Below are 21185 nucleotides of genomic sequence, written 5' to 3' on the forward strand. Positions count from 1 at the left end.
ACCTGATGCAATGTCTGAGGAATGTCTTTATATCGTTTATACATCGTGTATTCTTATGTTAACTTTTTTTTAAAATCGACTGTGGTGGATTGTACCATTTTATTTGTTGAGGTGGTATAGTCAAAGCATCTGTAACTCTAAAGAACAAAGGAGTATATATCCATGTAGTTTCGGGTTTTCTCATTCTATTTTAGAAGCAAGACAGCCTTCTTTGTTTGTAGCACAAAAAAAAAAACGCTTTCCTGAAAAAAATACACCAATTGAGGCTCGGCGCTGTTGGTGCAACATATTCACGGGCGCTGAAGGAGAAATAGACAGGCAGAAATGGACAGACACGGCATCTAGTGTCTGTCTGTCTCTGCCTCGTTTGACATGTGAATTAAGGTCCTGAGGTCGGTCAACACCAATGCCTGATGTCGCGGCCCATGGAGCTGTCCCGCCTGAACGCGCCTGCGACGCAAGTGCACATAAATTGCTCATGAACATTTTGCACCTTCTAATTTCAGCGTAGTCAGATCTGAGCACCGCACTCCGTTTAGGCCGGTCAGCGGTGAGGTCAGTGTTGACGAAAATGACCGTCTACATCCTGATTTCTACCATGCCATTCACGTCACGCGTAATAGCAATATCGCTCTTGCGGAAAGCACACACAAAGTAAGGCTAACTAATACGCTTCGTTAGGGTTATATAACGCTTGAAATTGCGTGATGCAGGTACGTACGTAAATATCTCAGCGATTGACAGACTCCTAAGTTGTTGGATTTATTTTGGCAGAGACGGGCAAACCCTTATCTCGCGTCATTTGCAAGTTACAAAGTATGCGCTATTATCAAACACGCCCGCAGAGAACTCCTGACAGGTGGGGATGTATTAGGCTGGACCAAGAAAGTGCGCAAAGAAATAAAGCGAGCGTGATGGTGATCGCGTCCAGGGCGGAGGTGCGACCTGTGCTTCGACGGACACTACGGCGACCCGCAAGGAAACTTTGGATCCAAGGTTCCTTGCAAGAAATGCGAGTGCAACGACAACATCGACCCCAACGCTGTGGCCAACTGCAACACGTGAGCAGGACTTGTTTGCATTTCATTTCGACTGATGGCTTTGTAAAGTCACTTGCCGTGCGGTTCAGTGTTCATCTGAAAAGAAAGGTGCGGCCCTGAATAAATGAAGCGCATTTCTTAAAAATCTGAATATCGGACTTTATCCGTACTCCGGGGTGGGAAACCTGTGTGTCACGAGAGCTCTGTTGATTCGGCATGCGCACATAGCCGACTGACACCGCAGTGTCTGTCAAAATTAAAGGGCGGCCATAAGTGAAAAGTTACCATTAAACATTTTAACCTTTTAATCGGTAATTTTAATATATTTTGATTGGCTTTGCGATATATAAGCGAGGAAAAAAAAGCCGGTGATTGAGCGCAATAAACTCGCTTACTTACTTACTTTGAACAAAGAAAAAGACCACGCTATTTTAATCTACTTGAAAAGCACTCTGCGTAAATGGCCATTCTAGCTCACACGTGTAAACAAAGACCAATCAAACATTTCGACATCAAGGCACCCGACAGCCGTTGGGCACCCTTTCTCAGCAAGAGAAGCGGGGGCGTCGGTGCCGTGGCTTGACTCGAGCAGAATGCGCTTCTCTTGATGGGTATTGCGTGTTCAGCAGATGCAAGCGTGCAGCGCAACATGCATTAGCGGTTTGTTGTCATGATAAGCCCGCCTTAAAATTAAAACGTCTGTTTATGCTTTCGGAACGCGTTTGGCTCCTAACTATGCGATCAGTCAAACCACCAAATGACTGTGTTTAAAGCGTCACTTTTAAAGCGTCGACAGCATCTTCGCATCGACTGCTCTCTCCCTCTCTTCTTTTTTCTTTGGGCGGCAGAACTCGCGCGCGATATCCCATTGAGCAATTGTCACATGCTCAGTGTGACGTAGTGGGCTCCGGGCTTGTCAAGCTTTGACCTTTTCGAGACGCTGTTTTAACGCGACAGCGTTAAGGGGCTCGTGTCGCAGAAAATCTGGTGTCGTTGGTGTCGGCGGCGTTGGCCGTGAGCGAAAAATTCCGAATGCAATTCATAAATGAAAACAACTTGCAAGATGGGCTGGGTGGGAATCGAACCAGGGTCTCTGGAGTGTGAGACGGAGACGCTACCACAGCCATGAGTTCAAAGCGCAACAAAAGCGCCTCTAGAGAATGCGGTGTTGCCTTAGAAATGTGCCGTAGAAAATTATACTGAGGTGTATATCAGTGATTATGAGCATGTAAATTACAGAAGTCGCAGTTAAACGAGTAGTGAAGTACGTTTCTCCTACATTTCTTCTGCGCTTAGTGCACACGCAGAGCCATCTTGCGGCAAACACAGAAGACCCCCTCCTCGCTATGTACGGCGCTGCCCCGACAGGTGGCGTGCCAACCACCCGCTTGTCCCCTTTGTCTCGTTTGAGCACATTGGGGCCGTACGGGGACCGGTGCGAGGATGCCCCAATACCCTTGCGTTTAATAAGTGTTCTCGTTCTCTCCCTTCTAACTTCCAGCGTGCGTCACTCGAACCCTCGTGTTTAGGCGACGTGGCTCCTCATTCTGCTCACAGCGCGATTCCGAGGTGCAATGTCCGATGCGGGACACCTCTGACATGATCGCTGCGCCATTGTGCGTCTGGTGGGAAAGCGTCCCCTGCGATGTGTGCCGAGCTACTGGCGGGGAGTCATGCGTCTGCATGGTGCTCCCAAGCGAGATAGAGGATGATCCCATTGAGGTGTCAGCCCCGTGATCGCGTCCACCTTCATGGTGCGTCGCAGCCCAGCTGTCCGCGCTGATCACGACGTTTGGCTCGCGTAGATCCTTTCTCCCTCCAAGACACTGAGTTCTTTGGTTCGTTCCGCTTGCTCAGGCGCACGTTTCGTCTTTCTGTGACACAAGAGCATGCCAAGCGAATGGGTGGGCGGTGCGAACGGGGTGCGATAACGCTATCGCGTTCCACTCTTGAAGGCGAAGCTTAAGCGCCCTCCAGTTTTTTTACGCTATACTTGCATTCGCGCGCACTTCTGACAAAAGTGTTCGGTGAAAGTGTAGTGTAATCTAGCAGCGTGCAGCATTTGTGTAGTATGCGTTCATAATTATTTTAGCAGGAAGTTCAGTAGCCGCATTCAGCGACCCGCGTCCAGCAGACGTGACGTATGTTATGCTCCCTCTTGGCAGAACGACTGGCGAGTGCCTCAAGTGCGTCTACAACACCACCGGCTTCAACTGCGAGCGCTGTCTGCCCGGACACTTCGGAGACGCGCTGTCCGTGCCCAAGGGGGACTGCAAGCGTGAGTGTGTATATATCCTGAGAGGCAGCAGGCTTTGAATGTGCCCCCAAAAGGGTCTATACGCAAAAAACTGCACTATACGGAATGCGTGCTTAAATAGGAGCAACAGGTGTGCACAATTCTTCCAGCTAAACCGATTGCATGCTCTCGCTAAAAATTTCCTGCAGTATAGTTTCATTTCGCAGTGGATTCATTTTAGTAACACGTTTGTGAGAAGAATTTGTCCATTCTGCATAGAAAATATCCAAAGTACGCGTTGCCGATGGTAAAGTTTAGAATTAGCGTCAACGGTCGCACCACATCTGGTCGTTTCCACGGAGGAGGCTGTGGGAGGAAAAAGAACCGGCGCGCACCTTCTTTCGGCTGTGGCAGACAGCGCCACCGATTAAACACCCATAAAATGCTGTACACTGTCTGTCTGGTATTGCCACAGGCAACGCGCATGCCTCTGATCCAGGCTACGCGGAATGGGCAAGTAATGTGCCCAAACACAGTATTAATCCACCGCGAAATGATACTTCTGTGTAAAATTTGAGCGTGCGGAGGAGCCAGCGGTTTAGCCCAAACTGGGATGTAGCACCAGTGTTCTTATTTACGCTGCGTTTGGGAAATATATTCTCATCCAGTGACCGTATGTGCGTGTATGTTCTGATCGGGCTGACCCGTTCCACTTAGGATAAGCATCTTTGGGTTTCTTGCTTTCAGCTAGTGGCTAGTATAAGAAGAGTTGCGAGCCAGTCTCAGCATCGAGAGCATTAAGATTTTGGTCACGGCTGTTGCATCTTACTTTTTATGAGATATTAATTTACTTAGAACGACGCATGCTCGTACCATTATAGTAGCTCTTTAGATTACGCAGGTGCGTATATGCTTCCAACAAACTGGCTGTCGCCTACAGAATGAAGTAAATCGCTGAATCCTGGCTTCGCTCCATGGGTTCCTTAAGGCTACCATTGGCAAGCGCATTTTTTCTTTCTTTATTTCGTTCGTACTTTTTTATGCACGCACGCATTCTTTCGAGGCGCATCACTAGCGTTGTGTACTACAGATTGCACGCAATAAAAAAGTTAACGCAGTTCAGAGAGAGAGGATGGGGGCACAGAAAGGGCAGTGAGAGACGAGCCGGAATGCGCAGCATGCGACTGCCACCGGCTCGGCTCGACGGAGGGCTCCGAGTGCGACCCGCGCACAGGCCAGTGTGCCTGCAAGGTGAACGTGGCGGGCCGCCAGTGTGGCCAGTGCCGCGAGGGCCACTGGAACCTCCAGAGCGGCGACGGCTGCGAAGCCTGCAACTGCAACCTAGTCGGCTCATACAACCGCACCTGCGACCAGCGCACGGGGCACTGCCACTGCCGGCCCGGCGTCACCGGAAAGCAGTGCGACCAGTGCCTGCCGTACCACTACGGCTTCTCGCCCGACGGCTGCATGCGTGAGTATGCCGCTTGGGTCTCCTTCGAGGCATTGTCGCCACGCCTACAAAAAAGCTGCGTGTAAGGAACCGGGTGCGCCGGATAAGCATAACAATGCAGTCAATTCACTCGCTCATTTCTAGTTCAAAGGTGCAAAAAGAAAAAAAAAACGCACATCGCATAAGGGTAGGCATTGACTTGTTCTTTGATAGCTCGGAAAATGGCCATACATGGCCCTTGCAACTTTAAACTCATCAGTCAGCTCGGAAAAAAAAACAATAAAGGGATAGCAAACCGTGCAATCCGAAAAGGGATAATGCAATTTGTCAATAATTATACACTTCCAGCGTGCCTTTTTTTTGCTCTCACATATTCTTTAGCTTGCACTAGCTTTATTGTTTTGCTCTGCTCTCTATCCCAAAGTACAGCATTTTATTTAGGGAAAATCCGTCTTCTGTCTTTTCTCCGTTGTGAGAGCGAGCGAGCGTAAGCATCTGTGAACATGATCGCAGTCACACTACAATCCGCTTTTTCACGCGCTTACATTCGCTAAACCTCCCTAATCAAACTGCAATGACACTTTCCAAGTACCAGGAACGATAATGACCTGTGAACCACTGTGTATTGATAGCTCTGAAGGTTAAAACTTAAGAGGGCTAGTCAAGTTGACCTGCTAGCAAATTTTTCGAAGCACCCCAGCATAATTTTTTTTGTCGTAAACTTTATGTGGGAAAATGTCATTTCAGTTCAGATTATAGGTACGCACTTCATTTTTGCTACTGTCTGCTAACGTATGTCCTTGACATGTGTAACCACAAAAAAATGCCGCAAACTTTTGGCATTCAGCAACGCCAACCTGCACCATTCCACGTCCTATTAAGGATCCCACTTGTTTAGTGTACGTGTCTGCTTTCCTACGCTGAAGAGGTATGCCGGGTTGTGCGCAGCCTCTTTCGTTTTGATTGCACATTTTTGCAACCCTCTAATCACTCTCGTGTCACCGTGGCAGCGTGTGACTGCGACAGCCAGGGCTCGGTGTCGCTGCAGTGCGCCCCCGACGGCCAGTGTCAGTGTCGACCGAACGTGGAAGGCCGCCGCTGCGAGCGCTGCAAGGAGAACAAGTACAACAAGGAGGCCGGATGCGTTGGTGGGTTGGCACGCTTCGGCGCTCTCTCGCATCTCACCGCGCCTTTGCTGTGCCGTTCATTGCTTTGCCTTTCCCTTAGTGACGTCACTGTCTGGAGTCTTTTACGGAGCCGTCACTCGGCCAAACACTTAAAAACCTAGTGAAGCGATAAGGAATACGTACGCGGGAAAAAATGAGCGAAAATGCGCAACCTAACCTAATACGCAACCTAACCTTTACTCTACATAGGCATTTGTTTGCATATTCCAAGTAGCCTGTCAGGTGGTGCATGAAATTCAGTAATCACCTAATCAATGCGCGGAAAACGAGGGCTTGGAAAGAAATAAGAGACACGCACAATGCTATATGTCTCCTCTATGTTCGTCACTCGTTGCACACGCTGGGTGGTCATTATAGATGACTAAGCCGAATTTCTGCCCTGGAGAAACACTAATTAGAGAGGTCGCACACTCTAATCTCAATAACAAGAATTGGAATGATGTGATACTCTCGACAAGTGACATTCAAAGCAAAGGTGCAAATGTCACGCTTTCCTCTTGGAGCTATTTCCATCACCAAATGCTTTAGACGCCTCTCTGTGCCACAGTTCAGGGTTATGCAGCCAATTGTAGAGAGTTTTACCTATTATCCTGTCATTCCTGCATGGCCGATGCGTAGTGACCATTAATTTGGTTCCTTAAAACTGAGGTGTGGCCCGGCGTTTCTCGCACCACGCACGCAGACTGTCCGACGTGCTACAACCTGGTGCAAGACACCGTGAACGAGCACCGCGACAAAGTGGCCGAGCTGGCACGCCTGCTGGACAACATCGAGAAGAACCCGCAGATCGTCAAGAGCGTTGACTTCGAGGAGAAGCTCGAGCAAGTGATGACCATTGTTAACGGCCTGTGGAAGGACGCCAAGCAGGCATCAGGTGAGTCGAAGCAATGGGGAGTGCCAAGTGCGTGTCACTTCTGCAAAAGCAACTAGCCAGCTATGCTCCATGTCGTCAACTTTTTGGGTAGTTTTAGGCTTATCGAATGTGGTCTGTTATCATGCTGTCAAACATCGCTAATGCTCCTAAACCGTCAGCGCCTTTCAAGCACATGGTAGCCACCGACTCCTTGCATTGCTATACTTTGCCGATTCTGCAACTGCACGGAAGGCCGGCATTGCAACCATTGACAACTGTCCAAAGTGACGAGAGCATCTGTCAATCAGCCGCACTACTAGGACACAACAATGACAGATGACCTTTGCTTCGAAGCCAGTAAAATATTGCACAAGTTGATTTCTGTCCATAATTCTGGCATATATGGGGCCCATCGAAACTCGCAGAATGCAGTGATCGTTTTCTGGCCTCTCTCTCCTTCCTCTGACACGTCAGGCACCGGCGAGAGCCTGGCTGAGCGGCTGGACGAGCTCCTGCGGCGCATCAAGAAGGTGCAGGACATTGCGGGCAAGATCGGCCTCGAGATCACGCTGGCCGAGGACATCGTGGAGGGCGCAGAGCGCAACATGACCAGCGCTGAGGCAATCGTCGAGCGCATCAAGTCCACGCTGATGCAGGCACAGAAGTACCTCGAGGACGAGGCCCAGAACGCACTCAGGCGGGCGCTCGAGCGTTCCGACCGCTACGGCCAGCAGTCGGAGATGATGTCGCAAATTGCGCGCGACGCTCGCCAGCTGGCTGACCGGTGGGTGGCATGGGATGGGAGCGCTTTTCTATACGGAAAACTGGTTCTTTTTTGCACTACAGGACGATTCTGGATGTTCCATTCGAAGCAGCGCACTTTTTTTTTCCATCGGCGCAACACAATTAAGCTAAACATCATCCGCTAGCCCACCAGCTAGCTCATGTGTACCAGCTAGCCAGCTAGCTTACATGTGTACCTTAAACAAAATATATGGGCTGGACTGCTTAGATCAACCATGAAAATGTTTCGTTTCTCCTCGCCATTGCATGCGCGCTGATTAGAAAGGGGGCTGCGAGCATGGGAAAATGTCCTCAAGGCTCGGCCATTAACAAGTGGCAATCTTTGCCCATCTTGAGAATAATGAAAGTGCATCAGATAATGAATGCAAATAACTAAAAAGCCCGCCCATCAATGTTGCTGCGATGCAATGCGTTTTCTGTGTTCTCTCATATGGGCGAATTGGTTAATGTTGCGAGTTGTCTTTTCACCGTGCACCAGAATTGACGAAAGAGAGCGAAATATAGAAGAAACGCAGGTACCCGTCCTCCAAGATTACCGTGGTGATAAATTCGAACGAAAACGCTTATACGACGCATTTAACCTTAAGTCTTCACTAAATTACAGTGCTCCTTGTGACTGCTCCTCCGCTTGGCATAGCTCAAGTGCTTCCTTTGCTTAAATCCGGGTGATTTGTGTGCTACCGCATCTCGAACGTGAGATCAAGAAGAGCAGCGTTGGCTGTGACAATACAATCGAGCCACACTGACTACCCAGCGAAAGCCCAACGAAAGCCCTACACGAAAGCCCTACACGAAAGTGCAATGGGTGCAAATGTCATGTGGTGCCCGAGAACTGTTACGGTTCTCACAGCAACGAGAACGGTACCAGTTGTTTATTTAAGTGCCATTTTTGCCTATGGTTAGGTATGCTAGTGCCTCATGTAAATCGCATTGTGGATGAAACTCTCTGACCGTGGTCCTGTGACCTTAGTAGTATACAGTCATCAGTGATGAGCTAAGACAAAACGCATTTGCAGTTTCTGTGAAGTGCAAAAAAGACTCGTCTTTATTGGGGCCTCACAAAGATGCACCATTTATACGAACGCTAGCATTAAATGGAGGCTCCCACTTTTTGTATACTTGTCACTTAATTAAGCCCATCACCCTGTACTTGGTGATCCTAATCACAAGCGATTCCAGTTCGAAATAGCCTGGGAATTAATCCTTCGAGCTTTGTGCGGCAACATCGGCTCTTGTCGCACGTTATACAGTGTGCGTGGTCGTTTGCTTGTCCTACTTGCAGACACGAAAGCGATGCCCAAGAGATTGCAAACTTGGCTGCGGATGCGCTCAACACTTCCATGGAGGCACGTGCCATTGCCGAAGGTGCGCTCAGCACGCAAGACAAGACAGAGAGCGAGATATACCTTCTCAAAAACAGGTACAGGGGAGATATGAGAACGCACGTGTGCCTCATAGTGTTTGTTTTGCCTGATCTAAGGAGAGCGAACAGTTTGCCAGTTCAGAGAGATGGTTAAGATGTTCAGGTGACGCAGAGTCTTCACTCTTCGTTGTGTTCACTTGCCTCTTGGTGTTAACTTGGCCCGGGCTGAAAGTGTAAGCCTGCATGCCACAACACATGCTGCGCAACTTATGATGTCAGCATCCCAGGTGGTCAAAATTTCCGGAGTCCCCCACTACGGCGTGCCTCATAATCGGAAAGTGGTTTTGGCACGTAAAACGCCATATATTATGATGTCAGCATGTTGAGTACTCTGTGCTCTGCTGCCGCAATGCTTATTCTGACGCCGTAAAGTTTGCAGCAGAAAAGAAAAATTCGGGGTTTAACGTGCTATAGTCCACCATGGAATGTTATGCACTATAGTAGGGCGTCTTTCCACGCGTGCTTTCACCTCTACTACAGTGAGCTGTACTTCACACGACTACCTCGCTATCACCAGTGTTCATCACTCAGCATATGCTGTACACCCAGCGTCACGATGCTTTAGATACCCTTGTTCATTGCAGGTTGTGACCAGTTCGGCATCGGTATAAGGCACACATGGCGCAGCTGCGATGCCAGCTCTGATGTTGTGGTTTTAAATAACAACCGCGACTACCGTGGTTGTAGAACGTTCCTGGTTACGCATGCGTGAATCATTGCGACATGCTAGATGTCCAACGAAGGAATTAAAGTGGGCTTTTCCACAGCTCGGCGATTGCGCATGGACGATGTGGCATTCCCTGGTGTTGCCACATCGTCCATGCGCAATCGCCGAGCTGTAATGCCGATCAAAACATGCTCCGCATCCGCATAGTTACCTATCAAAGCTGGTACACTATGGTGTACACATCGGCTATGACAACTTTGTCATGCCGTGGTGTGAAATAGACGCTGCAACGTCGGGCGATGCCACGCCCAGAACACGCTTAAGTTCTGCTACACGAGGCTGCCACTTATTACAGTCGAACCCGACTATATCGAACCCGTTTACATCGAATTATTCTATATATCGAACAATTTCTGGACACGATATAGTTACAATGAGTATATATTGCAAAAATTACGCTTACATCGAACAAAAATAGCAGCGACACCCGATATATCGAACGTCAAGCGGCGGAAAGTGCCCCCGGAAGTTGGCTTTCCCTCGCGGTGGCGGAGAAAATCCGGCTGAGGGGCTCCATCCAACCGCTCTCCCTACCGTGACCGCGCCCGACCGCGCTGCTTCGGACGAGCCGTCGGCACCCCCCCCCCCCCCCCTGCAAAAAATGATCCTGGCCCGCCCACAGTGCTTGCTCAGACAGCCAATCAGATGCTCTTGTGCCCTCGTCATGCAAGATGGCGAAAGTGCGACTTGTCTCGCTGTTTTTGCGTGCGCCTTGTAGGCCTTCTCCCGCAGTGTAGCCGTGATGAAGCGGAAGAATTTGCCTTTCGTCGTGAAGCTCGCAATCATAAATCGTGTCGAACGCGGTGAGAAGTCGGATGTCCCCGCAGAGCACAAGATTCCGAGGAGCACTCTTGGCGCGATCTTGAAGAATAAGGGGGAGATTAGGGCTAAAGCGTCCAAACTCGCGACCCGGTGCCCGTGGCGCCCGACCCGTACGCACGGCCGTGTACGAGTGGCTAATCTGAAATTGCTACAGCCGTGCCGACTTCCGCGTGCTCGGTGATGACCGTAAATTCTGATGAATGCGACGAAGCCGTTGCCAGTGTTGCCGAAGTTTGGAGCGAACTTTCAGAATTTCCGGAAGCTGTTGACGAATCAACGGTGGATGAGTTTGTGAGCGCAAATGATGTGTCGTGACCACGGGAGAGCCCGAAAACGAAGACTACATTGCCAACATCGTACTGAGCACAAGTGAAAGTGGGCACAATGAGGAAAGCAACGACGGTCCTTGGCCCACATCCTCCGAAGTGATTGGTGTGCTCGCACTAGTCCGGTGCTTCTGCGCAAATGCGAAAAGTTGCGGCCTCAGCTGCTCCGACTCCTTAATGTGGAAAAGTGCGTGCGTCGCAGGCAGCGAAATTGCTAAAGCAGAAGAAAATGCAGGACTATTTCGTGCGAAACTAAGCTAGTTTAATCAATAAAGTGATTTTATAAATGGTATGTGCTTTTATGACATCCAATTATTTAGCAGGCTTATATCGAATTATGCTCTATATCGAACTGATAGGCGTTTTTTTGCGAGTTCGATATAGCCGGGTTCGACTGTACTCATTGTATGGCTAGAACATCGGTGAGCGCGAATTCGAAAATGGGGGCATCAATCCTCTTCTTCGAATTTGAACTTGCTGATTTTCATTGTGTATGAGGCATGGAGCAGTGTTTGAGGTCTGTTGCAAGTACGATGTAGATACTTGGCTATTGCCTATAACACGGTCTATTCATTACATAAGCTTACAGCATCAATGTTGCAAAAAAGTACTGCACGCAGAGCGATATTATACCACTCAGGTCAAGACGATAATATTGGCAAGCTGAAATGCATAATCAAGCACCATAAAGACACAATGAGAAAATGTGAAGCACACACAACGCTCACGTTCAAACGAGGTGCCTATTTTTCTAAGCAGAAAACGGAAGTGAACCCGGAATTCCACTAATTGCTCCAAGTGGGAAGCAGCCAAGTTGCAAAGGAGCCCATAAGGTGCAAGTCAACGCGTGTTTTGGCTTTCTTTGTGGTCACGTCTTAACGTGTCGTTGAACCAATCTGTTATTACCAACCAGCCCAACAAGCTACGCTGTTGTGACTTGAAATGTCGCTGGTGAATACAAGTACAGTCGGCCGCAAGAGTTAACGAGACACGATATTAGCAAAAAAAAAAACTGAATTCCCTTATGACCTGGTGCATAGTCTCGAGTTCAAAGATTCACTCTATAGTAGCTTTTTCAAATTACACAGGGATGCTTTAATTTAAAAGCATCATGGACTAAGGCAAAATTCACATTCGTCATGGAATCTGTGTCGTGGAAGCCGCCAAACGTTTTCCAGAAAATGCGACCACCTTAAATTGTGATAGGAGAAAATACCAGGTCTACAGCATTGCAACGTTATGCACGTTTGTAAAATTCTTTCAGCGAGCTATTCGGAAGAAAATTTGCAGACACCTTGTCTACTTTGTCGAAGCAGCGGATATATGTAGTTTGTTTGTTTTATTTGTTTCCACCTCTCATGAACTTGTGATACGACCACTTTTCGCGACTATACTCTGCACACAATAGAACAAAACAGTTCGCTTTATCGTGGGTTCTTCCAATAGCCCTATTCTTTCGCTGCCTGGAATAATTCGCGCTAGTTTGTCAGCGCAAGCTATGCACCCGCGAGGCCCCTGCTGCTCCCGTGTTCATGCAGGATGCGCGAGATCATGGATCTGATGCTGCGCACCAAGAAGATGGCCGAGGAGGCCAGGGAGGAAGTGCGCAAGGCGTACGACGATGCCCTGCGAGTGTTGTCTGATGCCTCGTCGGTGCAGATGCCGGAAATCGACACTGACGAGCTTTCCCGCAAGGCACAGGAAATCATTGACGAGGTATGCGCTTGTGTTGGCATTGTCGTGTCTGTGGCTTGGCTCATCGCATATCTGGCAATGGCTCAGAATCGGGCTCGTTCTATATAATTTGACAGCGTGTTTTAACATATGTGTCATGCTATCTTGGTGGTTTTCTGCAGTGCACTTTTTGTGTGTGTGTGTGTGTGTGTAGATCAGCTTGTGACGCGACCCTCGCGGCTCTGTGGTTTAGGAGAAGTCACTGCTGCCACGAGACCAGCTTGGGTAGAGAATGCGAGAGCGGACGGCATGTGTTACGTGACGTCATTCAGTGCCACCGTGCCACTTTAATTTTTCAGCCGTCTATGTCGTTTCAGAGGTGCAATTTTAAGTCGTGCCGGCCTCCATTGGAATTGAGCATGGTGCTACGCTTTGAATCAAGAAAGCCTATGGTGTTCTCATGCTGAGCACAGGGTCACGAATTCGATTCCCTGCTGTGGAGGCCACATTCAGACGGGGTAGAAATAAAGAAATAAAAAGTGCTTGTCGCCTACTTAGATGTCGGAGCACTTTAGAGGAACCGAGACCCGCTGTAATAGTCCAGTGCAACGTGCGACGTTGCGAGCTCGACCGCCGCCGTGGCATGGTTCATAATCAAGATCGTAGTTCTGGCACGTGAAACCCCAAAATATTTTATGAATTTACATAACCCCAGGTGGTCCAAGCTAAACCCACTGCCTTCCACAACGCCGTCCCTCGTGGCCCATACTGTGCAGTTTCGGGACGTTAAACTCCACTATCTAAACAATTAATAACTTTTTCTTTCTTTCTCACTTTGTCACGTAAAATTTTTTTTCTTTGCGTCCATGTGCCACTGGGTAAAAGTTTATTGCCGCCACAGAAAAATTGCACTTTAACCGTCCTTCGAGCTTATCGATTTTTTTGTTGTTGTTATTAAATTGGGCATTATGCACGACGAATATGAAATTTCCTTTTGTCTCAAGAGAAAAGGAATGCCTCCCTAATCGCACCACATTGACTTCAGCATTCGACATTGCTAGAAAGAGCCAGCGATGTCGAATGCTGAAATGAACATGGTGCAATTAGGAAAGCATTCCTTTTCTCTTGAGACAAAAAGAAATTTCATATTCGTCGTGCATAATGCCCTTTTTAATAACAACAACAAAAATTGATAAGCTCGAAGGACGGTTAAAGTGCAATTTTTCTGTGGTGGCAATAAACCTTTACCTTGTAGTAAATTGAAATCATAGGACAGAGCCTATATGAAGGTGCTCTTTTATGTCGCATTGCAGAACCAAACAAGATAGTAGACTTCTCACCTCTGACTCGCATATGCACCTCAGCCTTGCTCACGTACATGTACTTAGTCGGTCATCAGTGGGTAAAGAATTCCCTGCGCTTTTGTCACTATTGCACTCGTCTGCCCAGAATGCTTGAAAGCAGAAAGGACTAATCGCCATATGTCGTCATAAGTCCGCACACTTCTGTGACAGAGTATGTTTTAAATTTTCTTGTGTTTTTTTTGGAAGAGTAGCCCTTGTCCTGTCTAGTCTTTGTGGGTCGTCCTTTGCGCACTTAGCCCTTGTCCTGTGTAGTCTTTGTGGATCGTCCTTTGCGCACTTAGCCCTTGTCCTGGCTAGTCTTTGTGGATCGTCCTTTGCGCGCTATGCTTCCAGTTTAACTGTTCTTTTTTGTGTGTGTACGCAAGTTCACGTGTAGATACCGATTGCGGCCAAGAGCCAGTATACTGGAGCCTGCAATACAAACCGCAAGTTATGAGCACTGACTTTGCTTCTTTTTTACGAGAGACTACGGTGTATACTTGTTCCACCAAGCGTGAGTAGAATGTGCTCGAGGTAGTCCTAAGAGCGACACTGCCAAGTACAGGCTCGAGCCTCACCGTCTCGGGGACCGTCGCAGGCCGGTCGCATCCAAAAGGAAGCCGACGAGCTGCTGACCAAGCACGCCGCCGTCCTGGAAAGGGCGGGCCCACAACGCAAGGAGGCCGAGGATCTCCTCGCCCAGGCACACCGCCAACAGCAGGTACGCGCACTGTTCCCGATGCATGGGCAAATAGGCACTCACTGCAACGTGCAAGACGTTGTTACTTAAATAACGGGAAATGCTTTCAAATGTGTAAATGCGGGGTGCGCCGTGCTCTCGAGGCCCATAAGGTGAGTTCATAATTCATATTAAATTTGCAAAAGTGTGGACAGGATACAAGCAAAGGAACAGGTGCAACAAACATGGCACTACGCTTCCAACTGACGTTCGATGAAAGATTAACGCTGTATGCCTAGGGAAAACCAAGATAACATGCATGTGGCTGAGGAGCGTGTACGACGTGCCAGAGTTCTTTACCCGATAAAGATGCAAGTCATCTTCATCTGAATGTATTTCGGCTGTTTCGATTATTTCACGCGTGCACTTGTCCTTGTTATTGTTCCAGTTATCAAATAAAGTTTCTCCAGTTATCAAAAGGCGGCGATCGCTCGCAGCTCCTACAGTAACGTGGCAGGTTTCTATTGTCAATCGTAGAGCACTTGTGTTGTTCAGTCTTAATTATTCGTGTCCTTTCTTGCGCTCCTATGAACCAACTAGTCGAGCAGCAAGCCTTGTTGTGCTTGCCTCTCTTGCGAACTAGATTACCGTGCTTTCTTAGCCGGTCGTCTAGGCATTGGCCCGTCTGACCTACGTAATTTCTGTCACATCTCGGTATATATTGTGTTAAGTTTTCAATAAACGTCTGTTGTAAGTAGCTCCCTGTTTGTTGTACTTGTTACTTTGGTTTGATGCTGTTCGTAGCGCGCTTTTACAAGCTAGCGTAAACAGGGTTACAAAAAACAAACTGCAGAGCGGTGATGGTGCGATAGCTCGTGCAAACGTGACTTCCTCGTGGAACGCGCAATTCACATATTCACTGCGGCCGGAGTCCAAAACTCAGTTTGGAACTCAATAAGTGCATGTGGTATCTTCTTACGCCAGTCACAACAGCGATTCTTCTTCAATCACGCCAGTCTTGAAACTTATTCTTTTCAAACTAAATCTACTACGGTTTTACAAGTGACCGAAAAGACGACGTGCGAACGAGTCGACCTGAGTGATGACGCAACGCAAAAGCAGTCGAGCACAAACAAGCACGGAGCGGCTCGCGAAGCAAGAGTGGCACTGTAGCTGGAGGGAAGGAGACCTGCTTATACGTCGAGACACGGTAACTCCAGCGTCTGCAAAAAGTGACCACAGTCAGATAAAAAGCTAACTTTCTTTAGGGTTTTATAAAATATGTGGTTTGAAACGCAGTCTGACTGTATGTCCTGGACTACACAATGCTGCTACCTATATTTCTTGCCGCATACTAAGACGCTTTTTCTCCGGAACCATGAAAAGTGTGCACGCGCGGACAGGCCACTTAGAGGCAATGTACTGATGTTTGCTCCTGTGTGCTGTCAGTGAACAAAGAGAAGGGAATCACTAGACACGACTGTTTAAAGTCAACCTGTACGCTTGGCATGTACGATATCGACAGCTGAGGGGCAGCGGTCATCGGTCGCACAACACGCTCGGCCTTATTGTGGTGACTCGCCGTGGGGCTCTACACGCCCGCCGAAGCTGCCGTGTTCTTTGGTTCTCGTACCGCTCGTTGATACCATAAATGGTCGTCTGAATAAAGTGAGACTGGCTGCCTTGTGCCAAGTTTTTCTTTTCATAGTTGCAAAGTGATACAAGTTCGAGAACCGCATGAGAGCATGGTTTTGCACCCAGTCTGGTCACTGCACTTGATGCATGAGTATAATTTATTTATATTTTGTTTTGCTTGTATAGCAAAGAGCGCCATAGTGGAGCATAGGTAAGACTGCACGTAGAGCGCCTACCAAGAACGCAAAGGTTACAAACGAAAAAGAAACTGTGGCATTGATATTGAAGAAATACCTGTATTTCAGCCCTTCATTGCGGGGGGCTTCCAAAGATCGCTGTGCGCTGAGCCCACATACCGAAGGAATGTAAATGTTACTTTCGGTGGCAGATGTTATTTGAATACTACTGCGCAGCAAGGTGCAAGTGAAGTGCGACTATGTAGAGAAGAAGCATGAGGTAGTGACGCTGCCTCCTCTCTTTTGCCAGACAACGTTAAGATGCTGGCACGTTAGTGTTGGAGCATGCATCGCGCTACTTCGCACAGGTTCCAGATTGACCGCCAGTTTGCCTCCCTCCTGCACCTTCATTCCTTTAGATCACCGACGGACTGCTGGCTCAGGTGGACACGGCTTTCGCTAAAGCGAAGGGGGCGGCCGCCGAGGGTGAAAGGATTCTTGAGGAAGCCCAGAACACGCTCAAGGTGCTCAGAGGTACGTCCTCCGCAATGAGGCGGTATTAAAATAACCTGCAGACTGAGTGTTGTGGCTATTTCTTCATTATTATAATTTTTTTTTTCACATGCCAGGCCAACGCAGCCAGCGTTTTGGCATTTGGATTGCGGCTGTCAAAAAATTATATGCAGAGATTGGCTACCCGAGAACGCACATTTTGAGGCTGAGCCGACACGTCCAAATGCGCTCCATGCGGTCAGATCTAAGTAGCCGCGTTTACATAGAGCGACAGTTCCCCGTCGCATCATAATTCTGGCGCACTGCACTCACGTTAAGGAGGACGATGCGCTATATAGACATTTGGCCTTAGTGCGCCAGCCGGGGGGAGACTGAGAAGTCTCCTTTCATGAGTTCATTGCATCGCCGCCAGGGGGGAGAAAGCGAAAGCAAGACGTCTGGCGTTTGCTTTCCTCCACCCAGGTGCCCGAGACAGGCTCGCTAAAGTCAGGCACAAGCCCATTTCGGACGCCATCACTCGAGGGTTCATGCGCTGATGCAGGCACAAAAACTCGATGCGCTGCTGTCGCGTCCATGTAAGCGCGGCTGTTGAGGCGCCGCCATTGGCCAAGGATAGTGGCGATGTTGACCGTCGATCGAATGCGTTTCGACATCGACTGAAACTTTTCCACGGCGGTGTCGAATCACGCAGAGTTCGACGAAAACGTCAAGGCAAGCAAGGACAAAGCGTCGGCCGCGCTGCAACGCGTGCCGGAGATCCAGGCGCTCATCGAGGAGGCCGAGAACAAGACCCGGGACGCCCGGGGCGCGCTCAAGGATGCCGAGGCCGACGCAAACGCGGCCAGCGACATTGCAAAGGAGGCACAGAGGATCGCCGAGCAAGCGTCGAAGGTACATTCCACCACCATTCTTTCCAGCCTCGCTACGGCTTTGGTGAGTGAATACAGCAGGCCTGCATGCAGAGACGCACGTGGTACGACAAGGTGCGATGTGAATCAACGGTCCGTATGGATGCTGCCGCACATGTGTAGCACAAGTTTTGTTGGCAGGAGGAATTGCATAACGACGTTTCTTAGCCATTACCTAGAACCTTGCTTTTCTTTTTTCACTGCGGTACCTATGAGCTTCACGAATCGTTTTTCAAGGCTTGCGTTACCTGCAAAGGAGACTGATGAACAGCACTCTGTCACGCATCTTCCCACTGCCATACTATTGGCGGTCCGTCTTTCGACTGCTGCCACCATCCTCTCTCTCTTTTTTTTATCTCTTCTTTGCCGGACAGTTGGCAATGTTTCTTTCAGGAGGCAGGCCTCCAGAAACGAAAGACATCGGCAACAAAGTCGCAATTGAAATTTTTCTGAGGTCGTTTCGCAGATATAAGTGAGTTACTTTTTCACACGTGACTGGTATACCATATTCATTTTGCAGGATGCGATCAATGTGCGTGATGAAGCGGACAATGCTAAGACGACGGCGCGTCAGTTGGGAGACGAAGCCGAGGAGCTGGCGCGCAAGGTTGACGACACTGATGCACGCATGCGCCAGTTCGAGGAGCAGGCCCGTGGGGACGAGGCACTCGCCAAGCAGGTGAGTCTTCTACACAAGAGCCCAACCCCCCTCTATTCACTTCGTCACTTTCGTCGCATAGTTGAACTGTCTATGCACCGTTTGTGGTGTGTAATGTGGTGCACAATGTGTAACCTGGGGGTAAGGCAGGTTGCTTACAGACAACAGTGAAAAACAGACAATGTGCTCCTGGTATTTCTTCCCCCACGCATCAGCCAGGCCTATGCACTCGCTGCACTGCATTATATATTGGTGTTTATGCTTTCTTTGCATTACTGTCCTGTGGTGTCCGGCATTGCCCAACTTTGAGCAGCCGACCAGTGCAAGTTACTGCGCATCGGAATAAGTGTGCTACGCGCACTGAAGTCACATAGGTCACATGTCTTTAAAGTGTGTGCCAGCTGTTCGGAGAACAAACACAGTTACATATCAATGGGGGAACCAGTGAATTGCGCTAGCTTAATTCAGTCTACCTTTGCGTTGTGCGTTTCTTTTTGAGACTTGCTGCCACATATAATGTTACTGAGAATGCTCACATTATGCTGACATTTGGCATATATTATTTTAACACTTTCAATGTTTACCTCGAAGAAAATGTTCCGCACTTGTTAATATTTCATCGGGCCCTATACTGCACAGGCCCTGGAAAAAGCCAACGAAGCCCGGACAGGTGCGAAGGTGGCCTCGGACAAAGTCAGAGCTGCGCTTGCCACAGTCAACGAAATCCTCAAGGCCTTAGGTATGGGCTGTGAGCTGCAGATTTGTACAATTGTCTTTTACCACTAGGCGCATGTCACAACTACCGGGGCACACAAGGTGCTCTGGCAAACCGATATTTTCAGAGCTGGCTGTGCCCTTGTGTTCGAGGTCGGTGATGCCGCGTGTCGTTCACTGTGAACAGTCCTAGCTCCAGCCATTTTTTGATTTGACATGCATGTCGCACTCCTCTCTCCACGTGCCCTCGTATCTTTCTCCCTATGCAAGAGGGACAGTCACAATCGTCATACGTCTGCCCCATCCTTTATTCCCCCTATACCCTATTTAAGCTAACAACAAGAATTACTTTACACTGGTGTAAAGCTGAGCCACTTTATCTGTCGCTTGCCGCAGCAAACATTCAGGGCCCGTGTTCACAGAAACATCCTTACGCTATAACTGTTTGTAAGAACAGATGCAAGCTAATAGTAAACTTGAGACGTATTCGCGAAAGAGGCCAGCCAATGGCAAACAGCACTTACGAACGAAACGTTTGGGAACCGGGCCTCAGGGCCTGTATTGACAAAACTGTAGCGTAAAAACCGTTTGGGATTGGTCATCGCCCTGGCGATCGTTGGCGTGAGGTGGTTGCCAGAACGACGACCACTCACAGTAGCGATTGCCGTGAGAACAAGATCATCCCCACGGTGAGTGTCAATTTCGGATTATTCTTACGCAAAGAAGCTTTTGACCGCACATAGTCGTATGTCGCATTTGCGAAGCTCTACACATGTAAGGGTGGTTCATACTTGACCAGTGCTCCTGTGCTGACCATAAAATCGCAATAACCGACGTGATCTGAGGCGCGGGCCAATCAAGAACCGTTCTTGAGTGTGAAAAGCTTTGTGAATTTGACCAGTGGGTTTCCATTTAAAAAGTTTTCTTGGTGAAACCTAGAAGCTGCTGCTGCTTCACCTCTTCAGCAGCGGTGGCAATGAAAATGACACACAAGCGCTCATCTGCCTTCTACCTTCTGTTCACCCGCATATTGCTGCAGCTATGATTTTCTAAAGTCTAGTACCGAAATAACTGAACCAGAATGAATGAATTCTGAGTTTTTATGTGCCAAAACCACAATTCGATAAATAACTGAACCAGACTTATGGAAAGGCACTGCACACATCTGACAAGACGCAAACAAGAAGCACTATCTCACACGCCGTATGCTGCGTCATCATCCTGTGTGCGCATGCATGCGTGCACGGGCGCGCTGATAGGGCAATGCAGCACAGCTTCACATCTATGTGATTTATCTATGTTTCATATCGACATATGATTAAGGCTCTGTGCGATTGGTCTGGATCAGGGATCCGGTTTCACAAACAACCTTCGTGCACCCCGAGTCGTCTGACGGCCCCAGGCCCGATGGTACGGGCGAGCCTGCGAAGATGTCACGAGTGCATGAAACGATGAGCGAAGATGTGAAATAAGATAATCATGTCATGCAGATATAAAAATTACCAGCAACTAGCGTGGCAGGAGGTAATAAAGTCATTTTCATTTTGCTGCTGTTTGCTTTTTCCAGACCACTTTCATTCGAAGGAAACTTTTTTTTTCTGAACCCGCCGATTTCCTGGAACGAGTAAATGCGGCAACCAAAACACTTAGGTCTTCCAATAAATGCCAATGCATAAAGTGCATAAAGCGCATGTGATGCATATTGTAACGACGTTGAGGAACACAGGTTAACAAAACAATGATATTTATTAAGGGCGAATCTGTGCCTGCAACTAAAAGTCACTGCGGTCATGAAGAAATCCGCGGCAGTCGCATTCTATTACTGGTCTCGAACCGTCTTCTTCTTTCTTCTCGTGTGATACCTCATGCGCGCCGGGTCCAACCGGCTACCTGTGCCACGAAGATCGCTGCCTGTTGTTGCTGAACAACACCACGGTACGGCGTGCACAGTGTCCAATACGAAGGGCGCGCAACTTGAATGTGACCAAGTTGTCGCGGCATTATCCCCCTCCTTACC

The 21185-nt window shown here is 48.7% G+C and overlaps 1 protein-coding gene across 3 annotated transcripts in view; it reads left to right on the plus strand.

Annotated features, from left to right (window-relative positions):
• The window catches only part of LanB2 (laminin subunit gamma-1), a 255938-nt gene that overhangs the window by 221562 nt on the left and 13191 nt on the right, over positions 1-21185 (plus strand). For all 3 annotated transcript variants that reach the window (XM_075678403.1, XM_075678402.1, XM_075678404.1), the window contains 13 exons: positions 932-1061; positions 3206-3318; positions 4454-4747; positions 5737-5874; positions 6596-6787; positions 7241-7550; positions 8853-8990; positions 12407-12584; positions 14484-14606; positions 16795-16909; positions 17580-17779; positions 18317-18475; positions 19094-19193. In XM_075678403.1, coding sequence (XP_075534518.1) covers positions 932-1061; positions 3206-3318; positions 4454-4747; positions 5737-5874; positions 6596-6787; positions 7241-7550; positions 8853-8990; positions 12407-12584; positions 14484-14606; positions 16795-16909; positions 17580-17779; positions 18317-18475; positions 19094-19193 — 2190 coding nt within the window. The remainder of the gene's footprint in view (positions 1-931; positions 1062-3205; positions 3319-4453; positions 4748-5736; positions 5875-6595; positions 6788-7240; positions 7551-8852; positions 8991-12406; positions 12585-14483; positions 14607-16794; positions 16910-17579; positions 17780-18316; positions 18476-19093; positions 19194-21185) is intronic.

Source organism: Dermacentor variabilis, unplaced genomic scaffold, assembly GCF_050947875.1.
Source record: "Dermacentor variabilis isolate Ectoservices unplaced genomic scaffold, ASM5094787v1 scaffold_19, whole genome shotgun sequence".
Lineage (NCBI taxonomy): Eukaryota > Metazoa > Arthropoda > Arachnida > Ixodida > Ixodidae > Dermacentor > Dermacentor variabilis.